The following is a 20,152-nucleotide window of genomic DNA, read 5'->3' as shown; positions in this document are numbered from 1 at the left end:
CACCTTTTTAAAAATAGCAAACCATTTTCAGTGACATATGAAACAGATACTTTCTCCTGTTTTTTGTAAATTTTAAAATTTTGTTACCAGTGGTTTCTCTTGCTGTGTTGAAATGTTTGTTCCCATACAGTCAAATTTATCTATATTTTATATAGCTACATTACCACTTCTGTATTTTATCTATATTACAGTTTCTCTTTTTGGTGACATGACAAGTTATAGTCCTTTGAAAGATCAATTATCAGAAATCTTGAGTATTTAGTTAAGCATTCCTACACCAACTCCAATGCTACTGGGCTTTTCCATTTTAAGAAAACAGATAAAGCCTAACGTCATATTTAAAGCAGATGCATTTTTTGTCCTTAAATATTTAAGTATGAAAAATATTTCCATGTACATGTCAAATTCATGGAAAATTGCCTCATTAGAGAATTTCTGATATGCTACACTAGACATTTATAACAGTTTTAATAATAAGGAACTGGAAAAATAAGAAGGATGTGAAAATGTATTTATTGTTGCTGATCCCACCAAAACTGTGATTCCAGACCTCACTGGCCAGTGCTTCAGACCATGAAATAATGGCATGACCACTGCAGTCATTTGTGGACATCTGACCAGAACAGTCTAGAACTGTTAGTCACTCTTGGTTCCAACCGCACCTGAGTTCATGAATGTTATCTTTTATCAATACCCCTGCCAGTCCATTCACTTACCATCCATTATATAACAGAAAAATCAACTTTATTTGAATCTTACACAAAAACAGATTATTATACACTGAAGAACTCTCACGAAGTGCTGCTTCAAAAAACCCTGCAGTAGTTATTAAAAAATAATCTCTGGTTTATCTGTGACTATCACACTCAAGGACATACATAAAACTTAAAAATGAAATGTCATAACATTTTATATTGATATGGATATTATGGCCTTGAAGTTGTTTAGCTGAGGCCTGGTCATGTTAAGATACATTCAGAAGAGGTGTTCAAATGTTTGATAACATAGAATGACTGATTTTCCATTCGTATATTTAATGCCATCCACACTCTAAAGACCAGCCCAAATGTAGCTTTCTTTCCTTATTCACCCTATAGCCTTTGGAATCTATAGATCATCTATACCTTCGGGAACATATACAATAGCCTTAATGTCATTCAACTGTTTTGTGTCTGCCTGTCATACCACTTCACTGATATAAGCTCCAAGAAAGCAAACTCTGTGTCCCTACAGCATTAAAACAGTGCTGGGATTCTGGAAGTTTTCAGTAATTTTCTTAGTACCACTCCTTGCTCTGCAGAACTCAGATGTTCACTAAACAACACATTTTTTTTTGTTTTCTAGAAATAGGTGACAAACGGAGCTAAGACTGCAAAAACGTATCATGGGGCACTTTTGAAGATTAATGCACTGTAGAACAGGCAGTTTTGCGATCAACAAAAATGCTGTAAAGTAACTTCTGCAGTGACCCCAGCTTTAAAGATCTTGAAGAGTGATGCGTGGCTTGTTTCTAGTTCTTTCTGTTTTTCCTTAAACATCTCTACTTAACAGTGGTTTCTAATGTCAGTTTTGTGAACTTCAAGATTCCATGTGGCAGCTCTAAGGTTTAACTGCTGCACGACAGCCATGTTTAATCTGTGGCTGCTCCTGCCAAGGAACTAACCTAGGTCTTTGGATTCCAGGTGAAAATGAAAAGCCTTCCTAATATTCACAAAGAGGCTTTCTATCTCTGATGTCCTTAAGGATGACACACGGGTACCTGAACACAGGTTTGCTCCTGGTCCCAGGACTTGTCAAGCTTATTTTGTCAGAGTTCTGTCTTCCATTGAAATAAAACCCAGACCAAAATCCCGTACTCTATTGCTCTTCTTCCCTCAATATGCTTGAAAAATGTGGACAGTGAGAAATGAAAAGTAAGAATTTCACCAACTCTAGCCCTTAAACAAGAAGGAAGGTTTCTACCAAGCCAGGTCCACATCTAATCTATTGTTTATCTAAACATTTATTAAGAAATCCCAGGTAAAGAGATGGCCCCAACTCATTCTATAACCCATTTCTTGATGGTTAGTTCTTTCAGTTCTACTAGAAATCTCAACCCATCATTTATCCTTGGATAAAATTCTGAAAATTGTGACAAAATTTTACTATCCTCATTCTAGCACACTGGGCCTAGAAAAACAATATTCTCATAAAAATTTAAATAGTGAATCACAAGTATAAGTACTCTCAATATGCCACCCATCATCTTAAACCAGAAGTCCCTTGGGATAGCCTAAATTCCTCTTGCTCCGTTTATCACTAAAAGGGTAAGTAATGGCTGAGAGGAAGGACTTGGGGCTCCACAGCTCCTGATCAAATCTTTGCTATTTACTATTGGCGGCTCAACCCGGAAAACACTGCTCAAGGTGCTCTGGGGCTTACAGGAGACAATGCAAGTCAAGCTGCACAGCACGAGGCGCACAACAGGTGCACAACAGTCTTTTAGGAGTTTAAAAATTGCTTTAATGTTCATGTTTTGAAAAAAAAGGAGCACATACGTTTCAACCAAATTCTGAGTAACGACAGATAAGCAGGCAAAAAGTTCCTGAATTTTTAAAACTCCATTAGTTTCTCAATCACACACACACACACTCACACACACTCACTAGCACACAGTCTTTAACTGATAAAGGTTATTATTTGTAATTTTGCTTCAAATTTAATACACTCTGGTTGACACGGTTGGAAACATTGGGGCAGGCAGTGCGAGGGTGCGAAGCATTTTCTTGGTAACCGGCCATCACACAACATGTTTTGGGGGGGGGGGGGTTGGAAAGACCCCTCCCCTCCAGGGGACAAAGTGTCCCTGGGCAAGGCACTTGGCGTCACGGGCCTGCGCGGAAGGGAACGCAGCACGGAGGGAGCGGAAGAGGAGACTGACATGACCCCAGTGCCCCCTTCGCAAGAAGGGCGCTGTGACTCCAGGTCGCCCAAGAGGGCCTGCTGGCCCCTGACCTTGGGCCAGCCACACTGGCCGCCCGGCGCTCTTACGTCTCCCGCGCCGCCAACTCCGCCGCGGCCGGCGCGCGCCGCGGGCGGGTCCAGGCCGCCCCGGCCCCGCCCGCGCGGTCCCCAGCCCTGATTGACACTGGAGTTGGAACATACGGGTCTGCGCGGAGGCGAGCAGGAGGGCGAGCGCTATTTTAAACATGGCTTTCCCTCTCCCCGAGCCCCAGAGCCGCCGCGGCGCACCCAGCCGCGGGCGCAGCCCTCACGGGAACACTCCCAACATCCGCGCGGGCTGTTTTCTGTACTTAGCTTCAGCTCCCCGTTTCGATCTCGTACCACTACTTGTCCTCTCGCTGCCTTCCCTCCACGCTAATCAAACCTGCCAGTTGGCGAAGAGGAAACTCTCCTCCTGAAAGGGAGGGGGGTCGGGGATGGGAACGCAACACCGCTTTTGCTGCTTCTCGTCGGAGCTGGAAACCATGCCCGCGAGAATGAGTTCGTAAAGCGGGGAAGCCGCGTCGCCAGAGGGAAAGTAACAGTCAGACATCGATGAGGATGTCTGCAACAGGCATCCGAAAACAAGCGTGGAGAAGCAGAGATTCCCGACGCCCGAGTTGCTACCGCGCGCGCACTGTGCGACCCACCGCGATGACAGGATTTGTTGTAAGCACAATTGGAAGGCCTTCGAAAATCTTTTCTCGGTAAGACTTACCTTTCGCTTCGGCATAATGGCTCTGTGGGTGCAGCCCAAAGTAAAGCAACGGGCTGGAACTGCTGGCACCGCCGCTGGATGCTGCCTCCGCCGCTGCAGCTGCTCAGGCGCAGGGTACGGCGAGCCCGGCCTCCCCCGACCCGCACCTCCGCGGCTCCCTCCCGAGGCCCTCCACTCGCTCGCCGCCCCGCTTCTCCAATGAGGAGCCCGGCCAGCCGGCCGCGAGGCCCCATTGGCTGAGGCAGCGTTCTAAATTCCGGGCGGACACGCCCACCTCCGCGCGCACGGTACGCGCTGTTGTAGTTTCCACTTGACGGAAAGAAAAAAAAAAAATTCTGCCTGGCGACTGAGCATGCCCAGTTCAACTGGTCTCTCCCAGGCCACATAATCTTGGAGCTTCATTGTTTTGCTGTTCCTTCTTTGAATTGTGTTAGTAAGAACAGTGCTCCTGTTGCTAGGGAGGAAAAAGAGTAAGAGTGAACACACCAACTTTGTAATGTAAATATATACACTGTAGGAACTTTAGGCATTTCTAGCCGCAGAGGTTTGTCGTGAATGCTACATGATGATGGAGATCCTTAAAGGTAGGACAACGGGAAGAGTGTGGCAATCTGAAGATCTCATTTCCCCCTTCTAAATGTTGAGTGAAAGTAGTCCCTAATATGACTTAGGTCTAATTGTCTAATATTTGTGATTGCTAGTCACTCACTACTTCAGCCAACTCCACGCTGGACTTGAAGCTGGTTAGGATAGATTTAATTGGGAAATAAGGAGAAAAAACGAACAAAGTAAGAATGTTTGCTCAAAGTTCTGTAAGGTATTAAGTAGGTTTTGCAAAAGCATTGCTGAATTCGTTGCATGAGACCAGTTTTACCCCGATATCAAAACTAGTGATAGACCGCCAAAGAAAAGAGAGCTATAGACTAATATCTCTCATAAAAATACACACAAAAGTAGTGAACAAAATTTTCATAAATTAAAATCAACATTAAAATAAATAATTTATCATGACCAGTGAAGTTTATCCTGGGCATGCAAAGTTGTTTTAACATCTGAAAATCAGTCAGTGTAATCCTCCGTATTAGCAAAATAAAGGAAAATAATATTTAAACAGCTACAGGAAAAATGCTGGGAAATTAGTAAGCAAATTGTGAATACATACAATGGAATACTATTCAGCAACAAAAGGATTAAAATAGTCCTACATGGATGAATAACAAAAACAAAATACTACATGAAAAATGCCAAATACAAAATACTATACTGAATGATTTCATTCATATGAAATTACAGGAAAAGTAAAATTAGTCTAGGTTAATTTCAAAATCTTTTTGGAAAGCAAGGTTCACATCATAGGAAAACACAATAAAGCCCATAACACACACACAAAAAAAGCCAAATTATTTTGGTCACAAAAGAGCTGCAAAACATATTAAAAACATCATCAAGCAGCTAGTTTTGATATTTTACTTTTTCTTCATTAATTTTCAGAATTAATGAATTGGTATCCTAGCAAACCCCAGAGGTGGTCAATGACTTTTTTAAAAAATATTTTTATGTACTCCTGGATATTCTATATTTGGTGTGCTTTAGTCTCTTAGTATTATGGTTTTTAATGCTTATTTTGTTCCACCTGTATTTAATAAGAGCCTTTTCAAACTACTAATTACGTCCTTTTGACATGGTTTCAATACTTTTAGATAGATTCCTTGCACAAAGGCATTTAGTGGATAGCAGTTCTTGTATATACAAATGAACTAAAATAAAAACAATTCATAGCTCTAGAGTTGGATAAAAAACTTAGAGGTTAATGATTGTACTATTAAAAATGCTTATAATTTGCCAGTGTTTGATAGTTTGAAAAGTCAACAAAGCTGTTTTGAATAGGGTATGTGGGAAAAAGTTGCTGGGTAGCACTTGAGATCTGGATTGAATTATTTCTCTTTATGGAGATAGAAAGGTATCACAGCAAAGTCTATTTTTCCCACCTCTGATGAAAAGTAACTCAGAATTGAGTCTTTAAATGGTATTTTCCAAGGCCAAATGCTCAATCAACAATAGTAAAGAACTGTGTTTTCACTACACATGATAAAATGTCTACAGTGAGATTGAAGCTTTCTAGTTGAATAAACAAAGTTGATTGTGAGGATCTTGAATTATTTGGGTCTCTTAGTTCACTTATAAGTGGTGAAAATAACAGCTTTAGTTGAAAAATAATAGCTTTGATGGTCTTTCCTTTGATATGGATTGCACCTGACGGAGAAGGCCTCTAAGGACTGGAGTGTTCTCCTGTGTACCTTTAGTAGCCTTTAAGAACTGAAAAAATCAGTACAACTCTCCACTGGTAGACCTGAGCATAATAGGAGTAGGCAAAGAGAATGATTTGGTAAATGGCTGGAATTCTAGGTTAAGTGATAATAAAGACACTTGAATGGAAATGAGCATGCCGCATGCAAGACCACTGGGAAATCAACCTGGTGGGAAGACACCAGATTGTTTACAATATTCTCCACTGCACAATCCTACTGCTTTATTATATCAACCTCTAGGAGAGTAAAGGCTCCCTTCAGGTTGTGTGCAGTGTATTAGCCTCAATCAACAATGGATAAATTAAAGGAGCTACTGCCTGAGGAAAAAAGAAGAAAAATTAGTGAACAAACTTTCCATCTCCAGTTTTTTTCTTCTCCTTTCTTATTCAAAACTATTGGAATCCTATAGTAACTTAGCATTTTTCAAACAGCAAGGCAAAATCACTTATGTTGTCATGACTATAGGAGAGAATACAAGGGAAACAAAGAGAAAGAAAAAGTGCTGATCATAAAACGTATGAGAGTATTTTACATGGTAAACATGAGTAGTATTTTATACAATTATTGTTTCCATTGTCCATACATGCACACACACACACACACACACGTGTGTGCTAGGTTGAATTATGAAAATATGAATTTTGGTCAGAAAAACTTACAGACATTGCACAGTGCTAATGAGTCATGTGGATCTTTTCCATTCTAGCAATTTTCTCTTCTAGAAGAAAGGTGTTTAATCTTTAAATCTTAAAAGGAAATTTTCAAAGGGAAGGATCACTTGTAAATCACCTCCCTCTTCTTTCGTCTCTTCTTCCTAATTTTAGAGAGAAATAGGCAGCCACCTTTTCATTTTAAAGTTTATTTATTTATTTGAAAGACAGAGTTACAGAGAGGGAGAAGCAGAGGCAGAGAGAAATCTTCCATCTCTTGGTTCACTCCCCAAATGGCTGCACCAACAACGGCTGGGCCAGGCTGAAGCCAAGAGCCAAGAGCTTCATCTAGGTCTTCCACGTGGGTGCAGAGGCCCATGCACTTGGACCATCTTCAACTGCTTTCCGAGGCACATTTGCAAGGAGCTGGATTGGAAGTGGAGCAGCTGGGAATTGAACTGGCACCCATATGGTATGCCAGAGGTGGCCTTACCTGCTATGCCACAGCACTGTTCCCCTTTCTTAAAATTTTTATGTATTGATTTATTTTGTCACCATTGGTTTTCATTCGAAGTAATGGCAAATTACTGGAGAAGTCAGACCTAGAATCTGTATATTATTGCTTCTGAAATCTTTGTAATTCCAGGTTAAGTTAAGGTTCTTCAGTAAATAGGCCAAAGAATTCCAAGGTGAGGAGTTCAGAAGTGTAACAAAACAATATCAAAATTAACAAATGTGGTAGCAAAAAAGCTTTGGGTTCACAGTGCTAAATTACTCTAGAGAAAGATCCCAGACAATGTTGTTCCCTTCCCCACAGATGCAAAGCCCCATCTTGAGATCACATCCACCTGTGGTTCACAGAGATAGCTAAGCAGCATGTCTCCTCAGCCAAGCATGCCACCATGCCAGCCCCAACCTCAACCTGGAGCATTGGCAAACTCACCGACTAGGAAAACTACTCTCCAACAAATAGTCCCACAAACCCCTGCAATGGGGGCAACTGGGAGATTCACAGACATCACCGATGTTGATTATAGCTGAAGAAGTTGCACAGACACTACAGCATTGCAGCTATGCAGAACCAAAGCCAACACGCCCTACATAACCTATACCATAGAGTGCATCTCCAAGAGAGTATTTCACTATGAAACCCATTCTATAAAATTAGTAGAAGTAACTTTTCCAATTGATATACAAATATCAATTTAGGAACACAGAAAGCCTAAAAAAGCAAGGAAACAATACTGCTAAAGTTATACAATAATTCCCTAGTAATAGACCCAAGGGAAAGGAAATCCGTGACATGCTGATAAGAAAGTAAAAAATGATCTTAAGAAAGCTCCACGAGACATAAGAGAATGCCTATAGAAATGTAACAAATTAGGAAAAGAATGCAGTATCCAAATAAGAAAATCAACAGAGAGAGATCATAAAAAAGAACTAAATCAAAATCTTAAAGAATTTAAGAATGAAGTGAAAATATAGTTTGAAAATATAGTTGAAAATATATTCAGCTTCAACAACAGACTAAATGAACCCGAAGAAAGAATTTCTGAACTTGTAGACAAGTCTTTTGAATTAACCCAGTCAGGCTGAGAGAGAGAGAGAGATACAGGAAGAAAGACTAATGAGACACCATTAAGTACATTATAAGCATTTTAAAAGTAGAAGAAAGTAGGGAGAGCATAGAAAATCCGTTAATGAAATACAGCTAAAAATTCCCAAGCCTTGAGAGAGATATAGACATCCAGATTCAGAAGGCCAAAAGGTCCCCAAATAGATTCAATCAAAAAGTAGCTTTTTGAGACGTGTTATAGTCAAAGTCACACAAGGTACACCCTTCCTGGGCATTATTATGTCAGTTATTGTACAAGCATATCTTGTAACTGTCTTGATGATAAAGAGTGTAGGGCATTCTGTGGCTTTCAACAGGAGCCTACATTTTGTCTTGCTAGTCTTCAATCAAACTTAACATGAGTGTAAATCCTTTACTCAAGTATGTTTTACACAGTTTTCCCACTCCCAGTCTTTTCATATTCAGTCTGCATTTTTTACTTCTCCTTCTTGTTGCTGCTGCTTAAACTCACAGGAATATGATTAATTTGCTCATTGTTGTTCCCAAATGACTATTTGGGGATGAATTAAGTGTACTCCATAGCTAGAACCAGGAATTGAGCTACAATTGTTTAGTCATCATATTCTGCTGGTTAGGGTGTCCAGTGCCAAGAGCTGGCCGCGTTCAAGGAGGGAAATTTAAGGGAGGGGAATCCCCACATGTCATGGTAAAGACACAACAAAGGAAGGAACCTCCCATCTCCCTAGGGAAAAAGTCACAAGCTGAAAGTTGTCAAAGACCAGTTTCAGGTTGTTGCAGATTTCTTGGGCTGAGTTATGCATTCTTGAAGGCTACTGTCATTGCCAGTATGCTCAAACAGAACCACAACCTGCCTTCTAACCTGGTGATCTTAGCTACCCACTTCTGATATCTTCTATATGTTTTCAAATCTCAGAATCCCCAAAAGCTTGTAAGAAACATCCACAATCCTACTTTGAGACTAATTGTAACATTCTTGCTTTTCAGAGTATATCATATCATTTTTCTTTTTCAGTGAAAGAAAAAAGTCCAGGTTTAGGAAATGAAAATCAAACAGATCGTTCTGGAAAATACCATATAGTAATTAGAGATGATTTTCATGTTTGTTTGATTAATAGTTATATAATTCTCAAGCTCTAGGTAAGAGTTAATAGTCAATAGAATGAGTTTTGCTACATCAGAATGAATTCTAGTCACGAGGCTACAAATTTTTACCCAGTAATAAGAAGTAGCCTGAAAATGTGCCACAGTACTTTTAAACAAATGCTTTTTGCTATTGTTTTCAAACATAGGTTCATGTTATTTCCACAGAAAATTTTTCATATCTCTCATCTTTCCCCCACTTCTCATTTCCCCTCTCATTCCTACTTTTGCTCTATAGACCCTTAAGGAAAAAGCTTTTCCATTTTTCCTTTTTTCCTAAATAGTGTAATTTACCTCTTCATGTGTCAAAAGTATTTTAAAGTTTTAACATTTTTTAAAGTAAATACTTATCAAAAGTCCTGAATTCTCAGTCATAGGCATGAATCAAATGCCAAGTCACTGAGCTATGATCACATTTTTAAACTTTTCAACCTTGAATATCTTGTTGTAAAATTAAGAAAATGTTTATCTAAGGTATACACAGCTAGTTACCTCTCCAGTATTCATGATAGCCTTTTTCTTTACTAACATAACACTATCTTTGGCATAACTAAAACAAACAAAACTTTAGTTCCTGGCTCCCCTGCATCTAGTAGTTGCTATGTATTTCCATTTGGGCTAATAAAACGTATGCTGAACTCACAACTTGGTAATGTATATGCCACCTCTATCAGGCAGCAGACCAAGCTTTTGTCTTTGTTCCTCCCCTCTTTCAAATCCACAAGTTGTCAACAATGTCTGCAGATTGATCAGCCATCTTATGGCTGTGCAGATGAAGGACACAAGTTAATGATAAAAGAGCAGAAAGACAGTTATCCAGGTCCCTGGAATGGCATGATTGCCAGCTTCAGACTACTTATGTATGGAAGATAAACAGTATGTTTGATCAAGCCACTGTAGGTGGGTGTCTGAGATATGTAGCTGAAAATAACCCCTACATGTACTACTCCATAGAATTGGTGTAAAAATTGAAGAAATTAAAATATTAAAGCAGAGGATTGCACATATACCTGAAGCATGATACTTATTTTGTTTGTAACAAGTACATTATATCTGTAAGCACTTAGAATATAAAAAAGAGCACAGGAAAATTTTAACTTTCCTGAATCCCTATAGGCTTTGTTATGAACATTTAGTGTGAACTTCTTAAAATTGCTCTAAATTAGAAGACGATAAAAATTATAAAAATATATTTTTGTTGCTATATAGTGGTCTATAATATACTAAGGGATGGTAATGTTGGATCATTGCCCAACTTCATTTTTTGTAGTGTTCCTCCATATAACATAGATGCTGTACTCCCACTACAGCAGGGATTCTGGGAGTGATTTTCATTTGGCTAATCAGATGTACTAGCATGAAATTTAGAAAATGTAGGTTAGGGGGAAGACATACTTTTGCTGTGTTTGTTTTTTCTGCTTTCCTACAACAACATTGGCAACAGTTCCAGGCACCAACTTTGTGGGTTTTGAGAGGCAGGTCTCCCTGCATCTACTCTGTAAGCACAGACTGACTGTAGCAAGTGTGACGTGTCTGGAAGTGGCAGTGATGGTGGCTTCCTGATTGAAAAAGTGTTTTTGTTCTCATAGAGTTCTGCTCCTAGTGAAATTGCAGAAAAGACATACTACTTTGATAACCAGGTTCTGGATGATTTGGGAAGATTTTCCTGAAAATTATTTAGTACTCCCAACTATCTCATATGTTGTTGAACCCTTGAATCCTTCTCTCTTTATATTGTATAGAGTGGATTCTGTTCTCTGCAACTGAATCCAGAACTATAGAAATTCTACTAGTGTTGCTTACATTTCCTGTTAGAGCTATGAGTATGCAAGCAGATGTTGAGATGGAGACTGTGTGTGTGTCCTTGAGTGATTGTGGTGAATAGACATTTTTGAAGACCCCACCTAAGGACATGGAACACAACTGAAAAAAATAAATCTCTAATTTAATCTGCTGAGATTTGTTAGAAATTTGTTTCCACAGGATTATCTATTCTATCAAAGTAGCAAAGCACTTAGAACCTTGGAGTGGAGTCCTCTTTTAATGATTAAGTAAACCCTTAATCATGTAACATTGCTTTAACACCTACCCTGCCAGGGGAAATCAAGAAAGCTATTACTGAAAACTAGAGGAATGGAAATCCATGTTCTTAGGGGTGAAACATTTGGTAAAACTGTTTGCCTACTATAAATTGGAAGGCAATTACCAAAGCACACCTAGCTTTAGGGAAACGTTATTACTACTGCTTATTGGTGGCTATTAGCTGCATTTGACAAGATTGTAAGAAAAAGGATAGATTCAGAATAAGAACTGGTAAGTTTGTAAGGATAAATAAAAAAAAATTAGAGAGCCTGAAGAATGGGGAATTGGCAATACAAGTACTTTTCAACCAGATTAGTCAAAACTAAAATTTATGCTTTGAGTCACAAAGGCCTATAAAAATTCATTTTTGCAGCAAGAATCAAATCACTGATCGTGGATTAGTGTGTGGTGCCTGCAGTCCTTTTCAATGGACAAATGGCTCAAAATCGCTTATACCAGTTTAGGGAAGAAAGTGTAACACTCAACTGCTAAGCTCAGGAAACTGTGGCAGGAATGGGGTGGGAGAAGAGAGAGAGAGAAAGAGAGTTAGAGAGACACAGATAGCAAATAAATATAGCTACAAAGGGAAAATGGGAGGAGCTAAGAAGTCAGTCAAGTCTAAGTTCCTAAGATAATTTTACTGCTAAAAGAGGGTCTAACCTAGCTATGAGTGTGGTTTTTTGAGACTTAAAATGACCCTTGGACTTCCTAAATTCTTAGAAAGGAATAAAAGTGGGAAAGCAGTTCAACCCCCTAAGGCAGACATAATCTTGAATGCCTACTTAAAACCTTGCCAAAGGATGCCCTTCCAAAAGGAGAATCTAGGAATCATAGAAATCGATGGAAAGAGCTGCCCCTCTTAAGAAACCCACATGGAGTCTTTTTTAAGAAATATGCCTTGCCTTCAGGTTATGAAGTCCCAAATTTCTGCCCTGCCTAATATTGGAATTATTATAGGCCAATAACTTCCAGGTGTTGCCTATTCCTCCTATTTTAAATATATTTATTGAAGTTATTTCGATTGTGATATACTGCTGGATCATGTCTGTGTGTATTTTGGGAGGGTAAGGTCTCTGTTTCAAGAAGAGAGATATATGAACCTGCTATGTCTTCATTATCTCCTGCTATAAAGGCTTTCATGAATCACCCAGAAATTCTAGGCTTTGAGGTTGGGGCCATCACTACAACTTCTGACTTAGATCTCCTGGGAAGGAGGTAGGTGAATGAGTTTGTATGCAGATTGGAAAGCAAAAGAAATATTTCCTGCCAAGAAAAGATAATCATGTGATTATCATTAGTACTAGCTACCAACTGTTTATGCTTTACTCTTTCATGACCAGATTGTAATTATCCCTTTTTAAAGTTAAGCATAGATATGTAACCAGCTTTGGGTAAATAAGTGTGAAAAGAAGTGATATATGTTTTTCTGAGTACCATTTTAAAAGATTGTGGTTAAAAACACACAACACAAAATTTACTACTTGAACCATTTCTAGATGTATTCTTCAGCAGTGTTAGGCACATCTGCATTGTTGTGAAACAAATCTCCAGATCCTTTTCATCTTGAAAAACTGAAATTCCATAATAATCAAACAACTTCTCTTTTTCTTTGCCCTTAGGCCCTAGTAACCATCTTTGTATTTTCTATCCTATGACTTTGACTACTCTAGGTACCCCATAAATGGAATTGCATAGTATTTGCCTTTTTAAAAAAGGTGCCTTGGGGCTGGTGTAGTGGGCAAAGCTGCCACCTGCAGTGCCAACATCTCATATGGGAACTAGTTTGAGTCCTGGCTGCTCTGCTTCCAATCCAGCTTTTTGCTATGGCCTGGGAAAGCAGTTGAAGATGGCCCAAGTGCTTGGATCCCTGCACCCATATGGGAGACCTGGAGGATGCTCCAGGCTCCTGGCTTTGGATTGTTGCAGCTTTGGCCATTGTGGCCATTTGGGGAATGAACCAGCAGATGGAAGACCTGTCTCTCTCTCTCTCTCTCTCTCTCTCTCTCTCTCTGTGTGTGTGTGTCTGCCTCTCTGTAACTCTGACTTTCAAATAAATAAATACATCTTTTAAAAAATGCCTTATTTCAATTAGTATTATGACCTCAAGATCCATCCTTGTTATAACAAGTTGCAGGATGTCCTTCCTTTTCAAGGCCAACTAATATTCCATTGTTTGGATATGCCGCAATTTATTTATCTCTTTATCCATTGGTGAGCATTTGAGTTGCTTCTGCCTGCAGACTATTGTGAAAGGTGTTGCTGTCCTGAGCATCATCATTAAGAACCAGTGTATGATTCACTTATCCTCCTTTTTCCTGGGACCATGAGCAAGGAAGCACCTACTGAGATGAGCTTCTCTTAGCCTGGGTTCTTGCATTATTAAAATAAGCATAACTGACCCAAGATGGACAAACAATAGAGGGAGTGAGAAATAAGCATGTGTTATTTTGACTTACTGAAATTTGGGGAGTGTTTTCCAGTGAAAATCAATGTTTTCAGGTTTAAAATTAAAATTTGACTAACAACATTTTTGAAAGAATTTTGATTGAGACTCACATAATAAGGAAGGTGTCTGTATTTGAGTCCTTTACTTGCTTTGTGTCTCCCAAGTTACACCTTCTGTGTGTGTGTGTGTGTGTGCATGTGTGTTTTGGAGGGAGAGTAGTATAGGAATGTAGAGAAATCCCCAATCTTCTACTCTCATTTCCTCTCTGTTTACCTGGTTTCTATGCTTTGAATTGACAACTTTATTGCACCTTTGGTTTTGATAATATTTGATATGGCTGTAGATACCAAAAATCCCAATTAACAATTGCTGAGAAGATAGAAATTAGTTTATTTCTCTCATATTAAAAACACAAAACACAGTGTTGATATGATGGTTCCATGACCCACTGGAACACCATCACCTGTCTCATTAATCTGTCATCCTCATTATGCCCCTTCTAGATCATGTTTAAAGATGCTTCATCTACCTTCATTCCTCACATTAGCCTTCTGACCAGCAGGAAGGATAACAGAAAAAAGACCATCTCTCCTTTTTTTTCAGATGAGAACAAGTCTATATTTGGTTAAAGATATGACCACAGCTCATAAAGAAATAGTTAAAACAATATGTTCCTGGGTTTGTAACATTAGTAGATATAATATGTATAAAAATAGTATCATAAAAAGAAAGAAAAGATAATAGAACTATGTAAGTATAGCATTTCTGTATATCATTGGAATTATACTCTGAAGGTGATTCTGTTAAGTGGAAGTGCCTATGGCAAAGAGCAGCCACCTTAAAATCATTCAAAAATGCAGTGAAAAACATCATTTAAATAAGTGAAAAATGCTACATTAGAAAATACTCAATGAAAAATAAAGAAGTAAAGGAGGAATGGAGGAACAAACAAGATGACACATAGAAAACAAAAAATAAAGTGCAGATACAAGTCCGATTATTTCAATCATGATATTAAATGTGAGTGTGTCAAACAATGGAATCAAAAAGTAGAGATTGGCAGAATGGATAAAAAATGACTCACCTATATGTAGATGCAACCACAAGAAAGCTGAAATAATTATAATAGAAGATAAGATAGATTTTAAAACAAAGCTATTACTAGAGATGAAGAGGGAAATGCTCATATAAGAGATCAAAAGATTTAAAAATATGTAATATATATGTATCTAATAATAGAACATCAAAATATATGAAACAAAAGTTACAGAAAAAGAGAAATAGATAAATAATAATAGTTGGAGACTTTAACACCTCACTTTCAATAATGCAGAGAGCAACTAAATGGAAGAAGACTTGAACAACACTGTAAATCTACTAGAACTAAAAGACTTTCATATAATTCTCCGTCCAAGAACAGAATAGGAATTTTTCTCAAATGCACATAGCACATTCTATAAAATAGACTATATGCTAGGCCATAATACAAACCTCAGTAAATTTAATAGGACATAAATGATCCAAAATATGTTCTTTGACTACAGTGAAATGAAACTAGCAATAAAAAGCAGGGAAAATTAGGAAGCTTACAAATATGTGGAAATTTTTTTCTTTTTTTGACAGGCAGAGTTAGACAGTGAGACACAGGGAGAGAGACAGAGAAAGGTCTTCCTTCCATTGGTTCACCCCCCTAAATGACTGCTACGGCCGGCGCACTGTGCTGATCTGAAGCCAGGAGCCAGGTGCTTCCTCCTGGTCTCCCATGCATGTGCAAGGGCCCAAAAACTTGGGCCATCCTCCACTGCCTTTCCGGACCGCAGCAGAGAGCTGGACTGGAAGAGGAGCAACTGGGACAGAATCCGGTGCCCCAACCGGGACTAGAACCTGGGGTGCCGGTGCTGCAGGCGGAGGATTAGCCAAGTAAGCTGAGGCGTGGGCCAAATATGTGGAGATTAACACACTCCTTAATAACCTATGAATCTATAAAGAAATCAAATGGGACATAAGAAATATTGTGGTAAATGAAAATGAAGGTACAACATACCAAAATATATGGGATGTAGCTAAAGAAGTGCTTATAAAGTTAAATTTGTCTGTAAATAAAGAAAAGATCTAAAATTAGAAAGATCTAAAAGAAGAAAGATCTCAAATTAATCATCTAAATTCCTCTTTAAGAAACTAAAAAGTGGGAGAGCAAGGTAAATCTAAAGCAAGACCCTCATTAAGGCAAGTTTCTTAAGTTGGGTATATTACTTCAATTTACTTCCCATAGTAGCATTTAGGTGTATCAAAATATCAAAGGAACCTGAGAAACACAGTATTTTGGGCAGATATTCCCAGTTGTTGGTAAATGACATGGAGATTCTATTTCTGAAGAGCAGGAAAATTGGTATTGAAATAGAGCCTTTTCTCTGAGAGATGGACATCCTACTTCCCAGGCTATACCTGTGACTATTTTACCTTTTATGGAAAAAAGGGATGTTACAGATGTAATTAAGTTAAGGATCCTGAGATGGAAGATCCCAGACTATCCAGGTGGATTCAATCTAATTAAAGAGATATTGAAAGGAAAAAATTTCCCCAGCTCTCATCAAAAGAGAGATGTGACAATAGGAGGCTCAGATAGACTTTATGAGAAACAGACTTGAGGCACCATTGCTAGCTTTGAAGATAGAGAAAGGAGGTCCTGAGCTAAGGAATGTAGGTGATCTACACACCTTGGGAAAATATAGGCATGGACTTACCCCCTAGGATTTACAGAAAGAATACAGCCCAATCAACATCCTACTCAGCCCAGAAAGCCTTTGTCAAACTTTTGACCTTCAGAACTGAAAAATAATTGAAAAAAATTTTAAAGAATTTTTTATGCCAGCAATAGAAGACTAATACAGCTTCAGTGCTATCCCCCAACCAAATATCTGCAGAATCTATTTTTTTCACACATGGAATAGACTCAGCTCTGTCCAAGGGAGAATCTCTTTTTTTAAGATTTATTTATTTATTTGAAAGGCAGAGTGACTGGGGGGAGGGGGGTATGGAGAGAGAGAGAAAGAGAGAGAGAGAATCAATCTTCCATTCACTGATTGACTTCCCAAAGGGCTGCAATAGCTAGGTCTGGTCTAGGCTGCAGCCAGGATCCTGAAACTCCACATATCTCCCACACAGGTAGCAAGGGCCCTAGCACTCAGGTCATCCTCTGCTACTTCCCAGGCATATCAGCAGGGAGCTGGAGAGAAAGTGGAGTAGCTGGGACTCAAAGTGGTGCTCAATAAGAGATTCTGGATTAACCTGATACACCACAAAGCCCCTGGAAGAAACTCTTCAAAATCCCATCCACCTCTTCCAGTTAGTGTCCAGTACAAAGTCCAAGACCACCAGGAAATATTTAGTCTTTTTCAGCAGGTTTGGATGTGGGCAAGTATACTGCAGTAGGGTAGAAAAGACTTTGTCTAGCAAGAATTCTTTGATTGGTGGACATCTCAGCCTAGACGACAGGTTCTGCTATTCAGGCGGATTTCGTGTGCCCCCTTCCTACCTCCTGCCTCTGCCCCCTGGCCAGTTCTTTGCGTTGCATTCTCCAGGGTCAATCTGGAGTGAGCATTGAAAAGTTCATTTTACTTGGAAGCCTGTCAAGCTTTGGTGTCCCACTTCTTCCTGGTGTAATTTTAACGCCCAAGGATTTCTTTAGTGGTTGAAAAATTTTTTGGGTTTCCCAAGTTTTGTGGTTTCTCTGGAAATATACTTCTCCCAAACATCGGGTCGGCATCCAATTTATTTACACTCAGTCAGTTCCGTTTGTAATTAACAATAGGCAGATCTTGTCCAGACAATTTTTAAGCCTTAGGGTCCTTCTTTTCAATATAGGCTTCTACACTTTTTCTGTCCCTCTTTAGCCACAAAATGATGACTACCTCCAAAGTATAGGAAACTATAGACTTGGGTAGGAAGAAAATATTTTATTTTGATATTTGCTAGTGTGTTGACACTCATTATCTGGCAGACAATTGTTAATAGAAATTGTGTAAAAAATTAAGACTTGGGACCATAGCTATGACTGTTGTCTTCCGAGCATACCACCTGCTCAGTCCTGAAAAAGTCAACATTAGAAGACTTTTAGTCATTACTTTCCAAGCTTCAGGTAGGTATCCCTCTCTTAGCCAAGCTATATTCTTTTCTTTCTCTGTTTTTACACCTTTCTGCTTAATTTATCTTTTTTTGCATGGATTTGTAAAGGTAGGAAGACGTATCCAATACACGCCTACATTTTATATCTTTGCTACCATTTCCCCTGCCTGTCAAAGTTTCTGTGGCCACTTCACAAACAAATGCTTGCCATAGAATAATAAGGATCATCAGTTTCTCAGTTTGCTTTTGTTTTACTATCCAACTACTTCCTGGCACAAGAAGCTCTCGCTTCAGGGAAATTATCATTTATCAAATAACTTAAGGAACACACAAGTTCTGCCTAGCACTGAGTTTCTACAACCTGTGTCCCACACAGGGTCAATGTCTAGGGACATTAGATAGTAGAACTCCTAACTATATCTTTAATCTTGTCCAGCATTTTAAATAGTTTGACTAACATCTCTTCCTGGGCCAATGAGAAGGTTGCTAATGAGGCTTCACATTTGCTGTTGACTGTAAAAGGAAACTGTAAAAAATTATAGTGCACGGGTACATATCAACTGAGTTCTGTACCAACTGAGTTCTGAGTGTCAGTAGACTTTAAAGAGTTTAGCCCCCAATCTGAGAATCAATCCCTGTGTGCTGGATCATTGCTTGCTTGCTTGCTTTCTTTCTTTCTTTCTTTCTTTCTTTCTTTCTTTCTTTCTTTCTTTCTTTTAATCGTTTTGGCTGCCTTCCCCTGTATAGAGACATTCTTCTGAGTAAGTTGCTTAGCATGCCGGTGTCTTTACACAGCAAAGTGTTCCCACCTCAGTTATGGGCATGCCCCTCCTTCCTTATTAAACACATCAAGTCCTTATACCCTATTGATTTTTCCCTGCCATCAAGATGGCAAAATTGAAATAGGATTCTGCTTCAGTTAGGATATTACCAAAAATGTTACCAAAATTTTGAAAGAAATCATTCAAAAGTTATTTTTCAAGAAAGGAAAAGCTATTGAAAAATTAATGTATTTATTCAAAAAAAATTTTTTTAATTTTTTAAAAGATTTTATTTATTTATTTATTTGAGAGGTAAAATTACAGACAGTGAGAGGGGAAGACAGAGAGAGAGAGAGGTCTTCCATCTTCTGGTTCACTCCCCAAATGGCCTCAATGGCTGGAGCTGAGCTGATCCTATCCAAAGCCAGGAGCCAGGAGCTTCTTCTGGGTCTCCAACATGGTTGCAGGAACCTAAGTGCTTGGGCCATCTTCTACTGCTTTCCCAGGCCATAGCAGAAATCTGGATCAGAAGAGGAGCAGCCAGGACTAGAACCAATGCTCATATGGGATGCTGGCATCACAGGTGGAGGATTAACCTAGTGTGCCACAGCGCTGGCCCCAAAATTATTTTTAGTATACTCAAATGTAGATGTTACCTTGGTATGAGAATATACTTCTAATTTAGTTACTAGATATTTTGCTATGGCTGACAATTTTCTTTTTAGCACTTTACACATAATTTCTGTCAAATTAAATAGTAAAACATAAACTATTTTTATTTAATTTGCAAGGCCCAGCTTACACACAAAACTACTAAAAGCCATTATAAACAACAACCACAAGGCCAAGAACAATCCATAACAGTACACATGCCATGTTCTCACAAGGTGACTTTAAGATCATGCCATTAAGCAAGAAAAAAGTCCTTGATTTTCAACCTTTTATGTGTCACAGATTTGTAGCATTGATTTGGGTCACATTTTGTGTACCTTTCATGAATTATATGTCAATGCTGCTCATGTGATACCTGAAAAAACAAAACAAAACAAAACTTCAAACCAGAGAAACAGTATTATGTATTAAAGATTGAGATTTTATCAGGATAGGATTAAGCTTTGGAGGGCCACATATTGTTGTAATATTGACATTTTAACATTTTGCCCATTTGACTATAATAGTTCTCCATTAAGAATGCATAATGTAAGTAAATTGAAATCATTGACTAGAAATATTTATAAAATTGCTATTCTCAATACTTGTAAGTAAGTTATATTACCTCTTGAGTTGTGTAATTTAGCTTTTTTCCTTCTAACATTGATTTTATATGGAAAAGGAATAATTC

General features: G+C 38.7%; 1 protein-coding gene and 1 long non-coding RNA gene across 5 annotated transcripts in view; one reads left to right on the top strand and one right to left on the bottom strand.

Annotated features, from left to right (window-relative positions):
* The window catches only part of HMGN3 (high mobility group nucleosomal binding domain 3), a 32,838-nt gene extending 27,627 nt beyond the window's left edge, over nucleotides 1-5,211 (bottom strand). For all 4 annotated transcript variants that reach the window (XM_008263133.3, XM_008263132.4, XM_008263134.4 and 1 more), the window contains exon 1: nucleotides 3,701-5,211. In XM_008263133.3, coding sequence (XP_008261355.1) covers nucleotides 3,701-3,715 — 15 coding nt within the window. In that variant the 5' untranslated portion in view covers nucleotides 3,716-5,211. The remainder of the gene's footprint in view (nucleotides 1-3,700) is intronic.
* LOC127493017 (uncharacterized) overlaps nucleotides 2,917-20,152 on the top strand; it is a 62,491-nt gene continuing 45,255 nt past the window's right edge. Inside the window, exon 1 of the long non-coding RNA XR_007922912.2 lies at nucleotides 2,917-3,689. This is a non-coding gene — a long non-coding RNA (uncharacterized lncRNA). The remainder of the gene's footprint in view (nucleotides 3,690-20,152) is intronic.

Source organism: Oryctolagus cuniculus, chromosome 5, assembly GCF_964237555.1.
Source record: "Oryctolagus cuniculus chromosome 5, mOryCun1.1, whole genome shotgun sequence".
NCBI classification, from domain to species: Eukaryota; Metazoa; Chordata; class Mammalia; order Lagomorpha; family Leporidae; genus Oryctolagus; species Oryctolagus cuniculus.
Note: the sequence above shows the minus strand (reverse complement) of the source record. Positions and strands in the feature narration are given on the sequence as shown.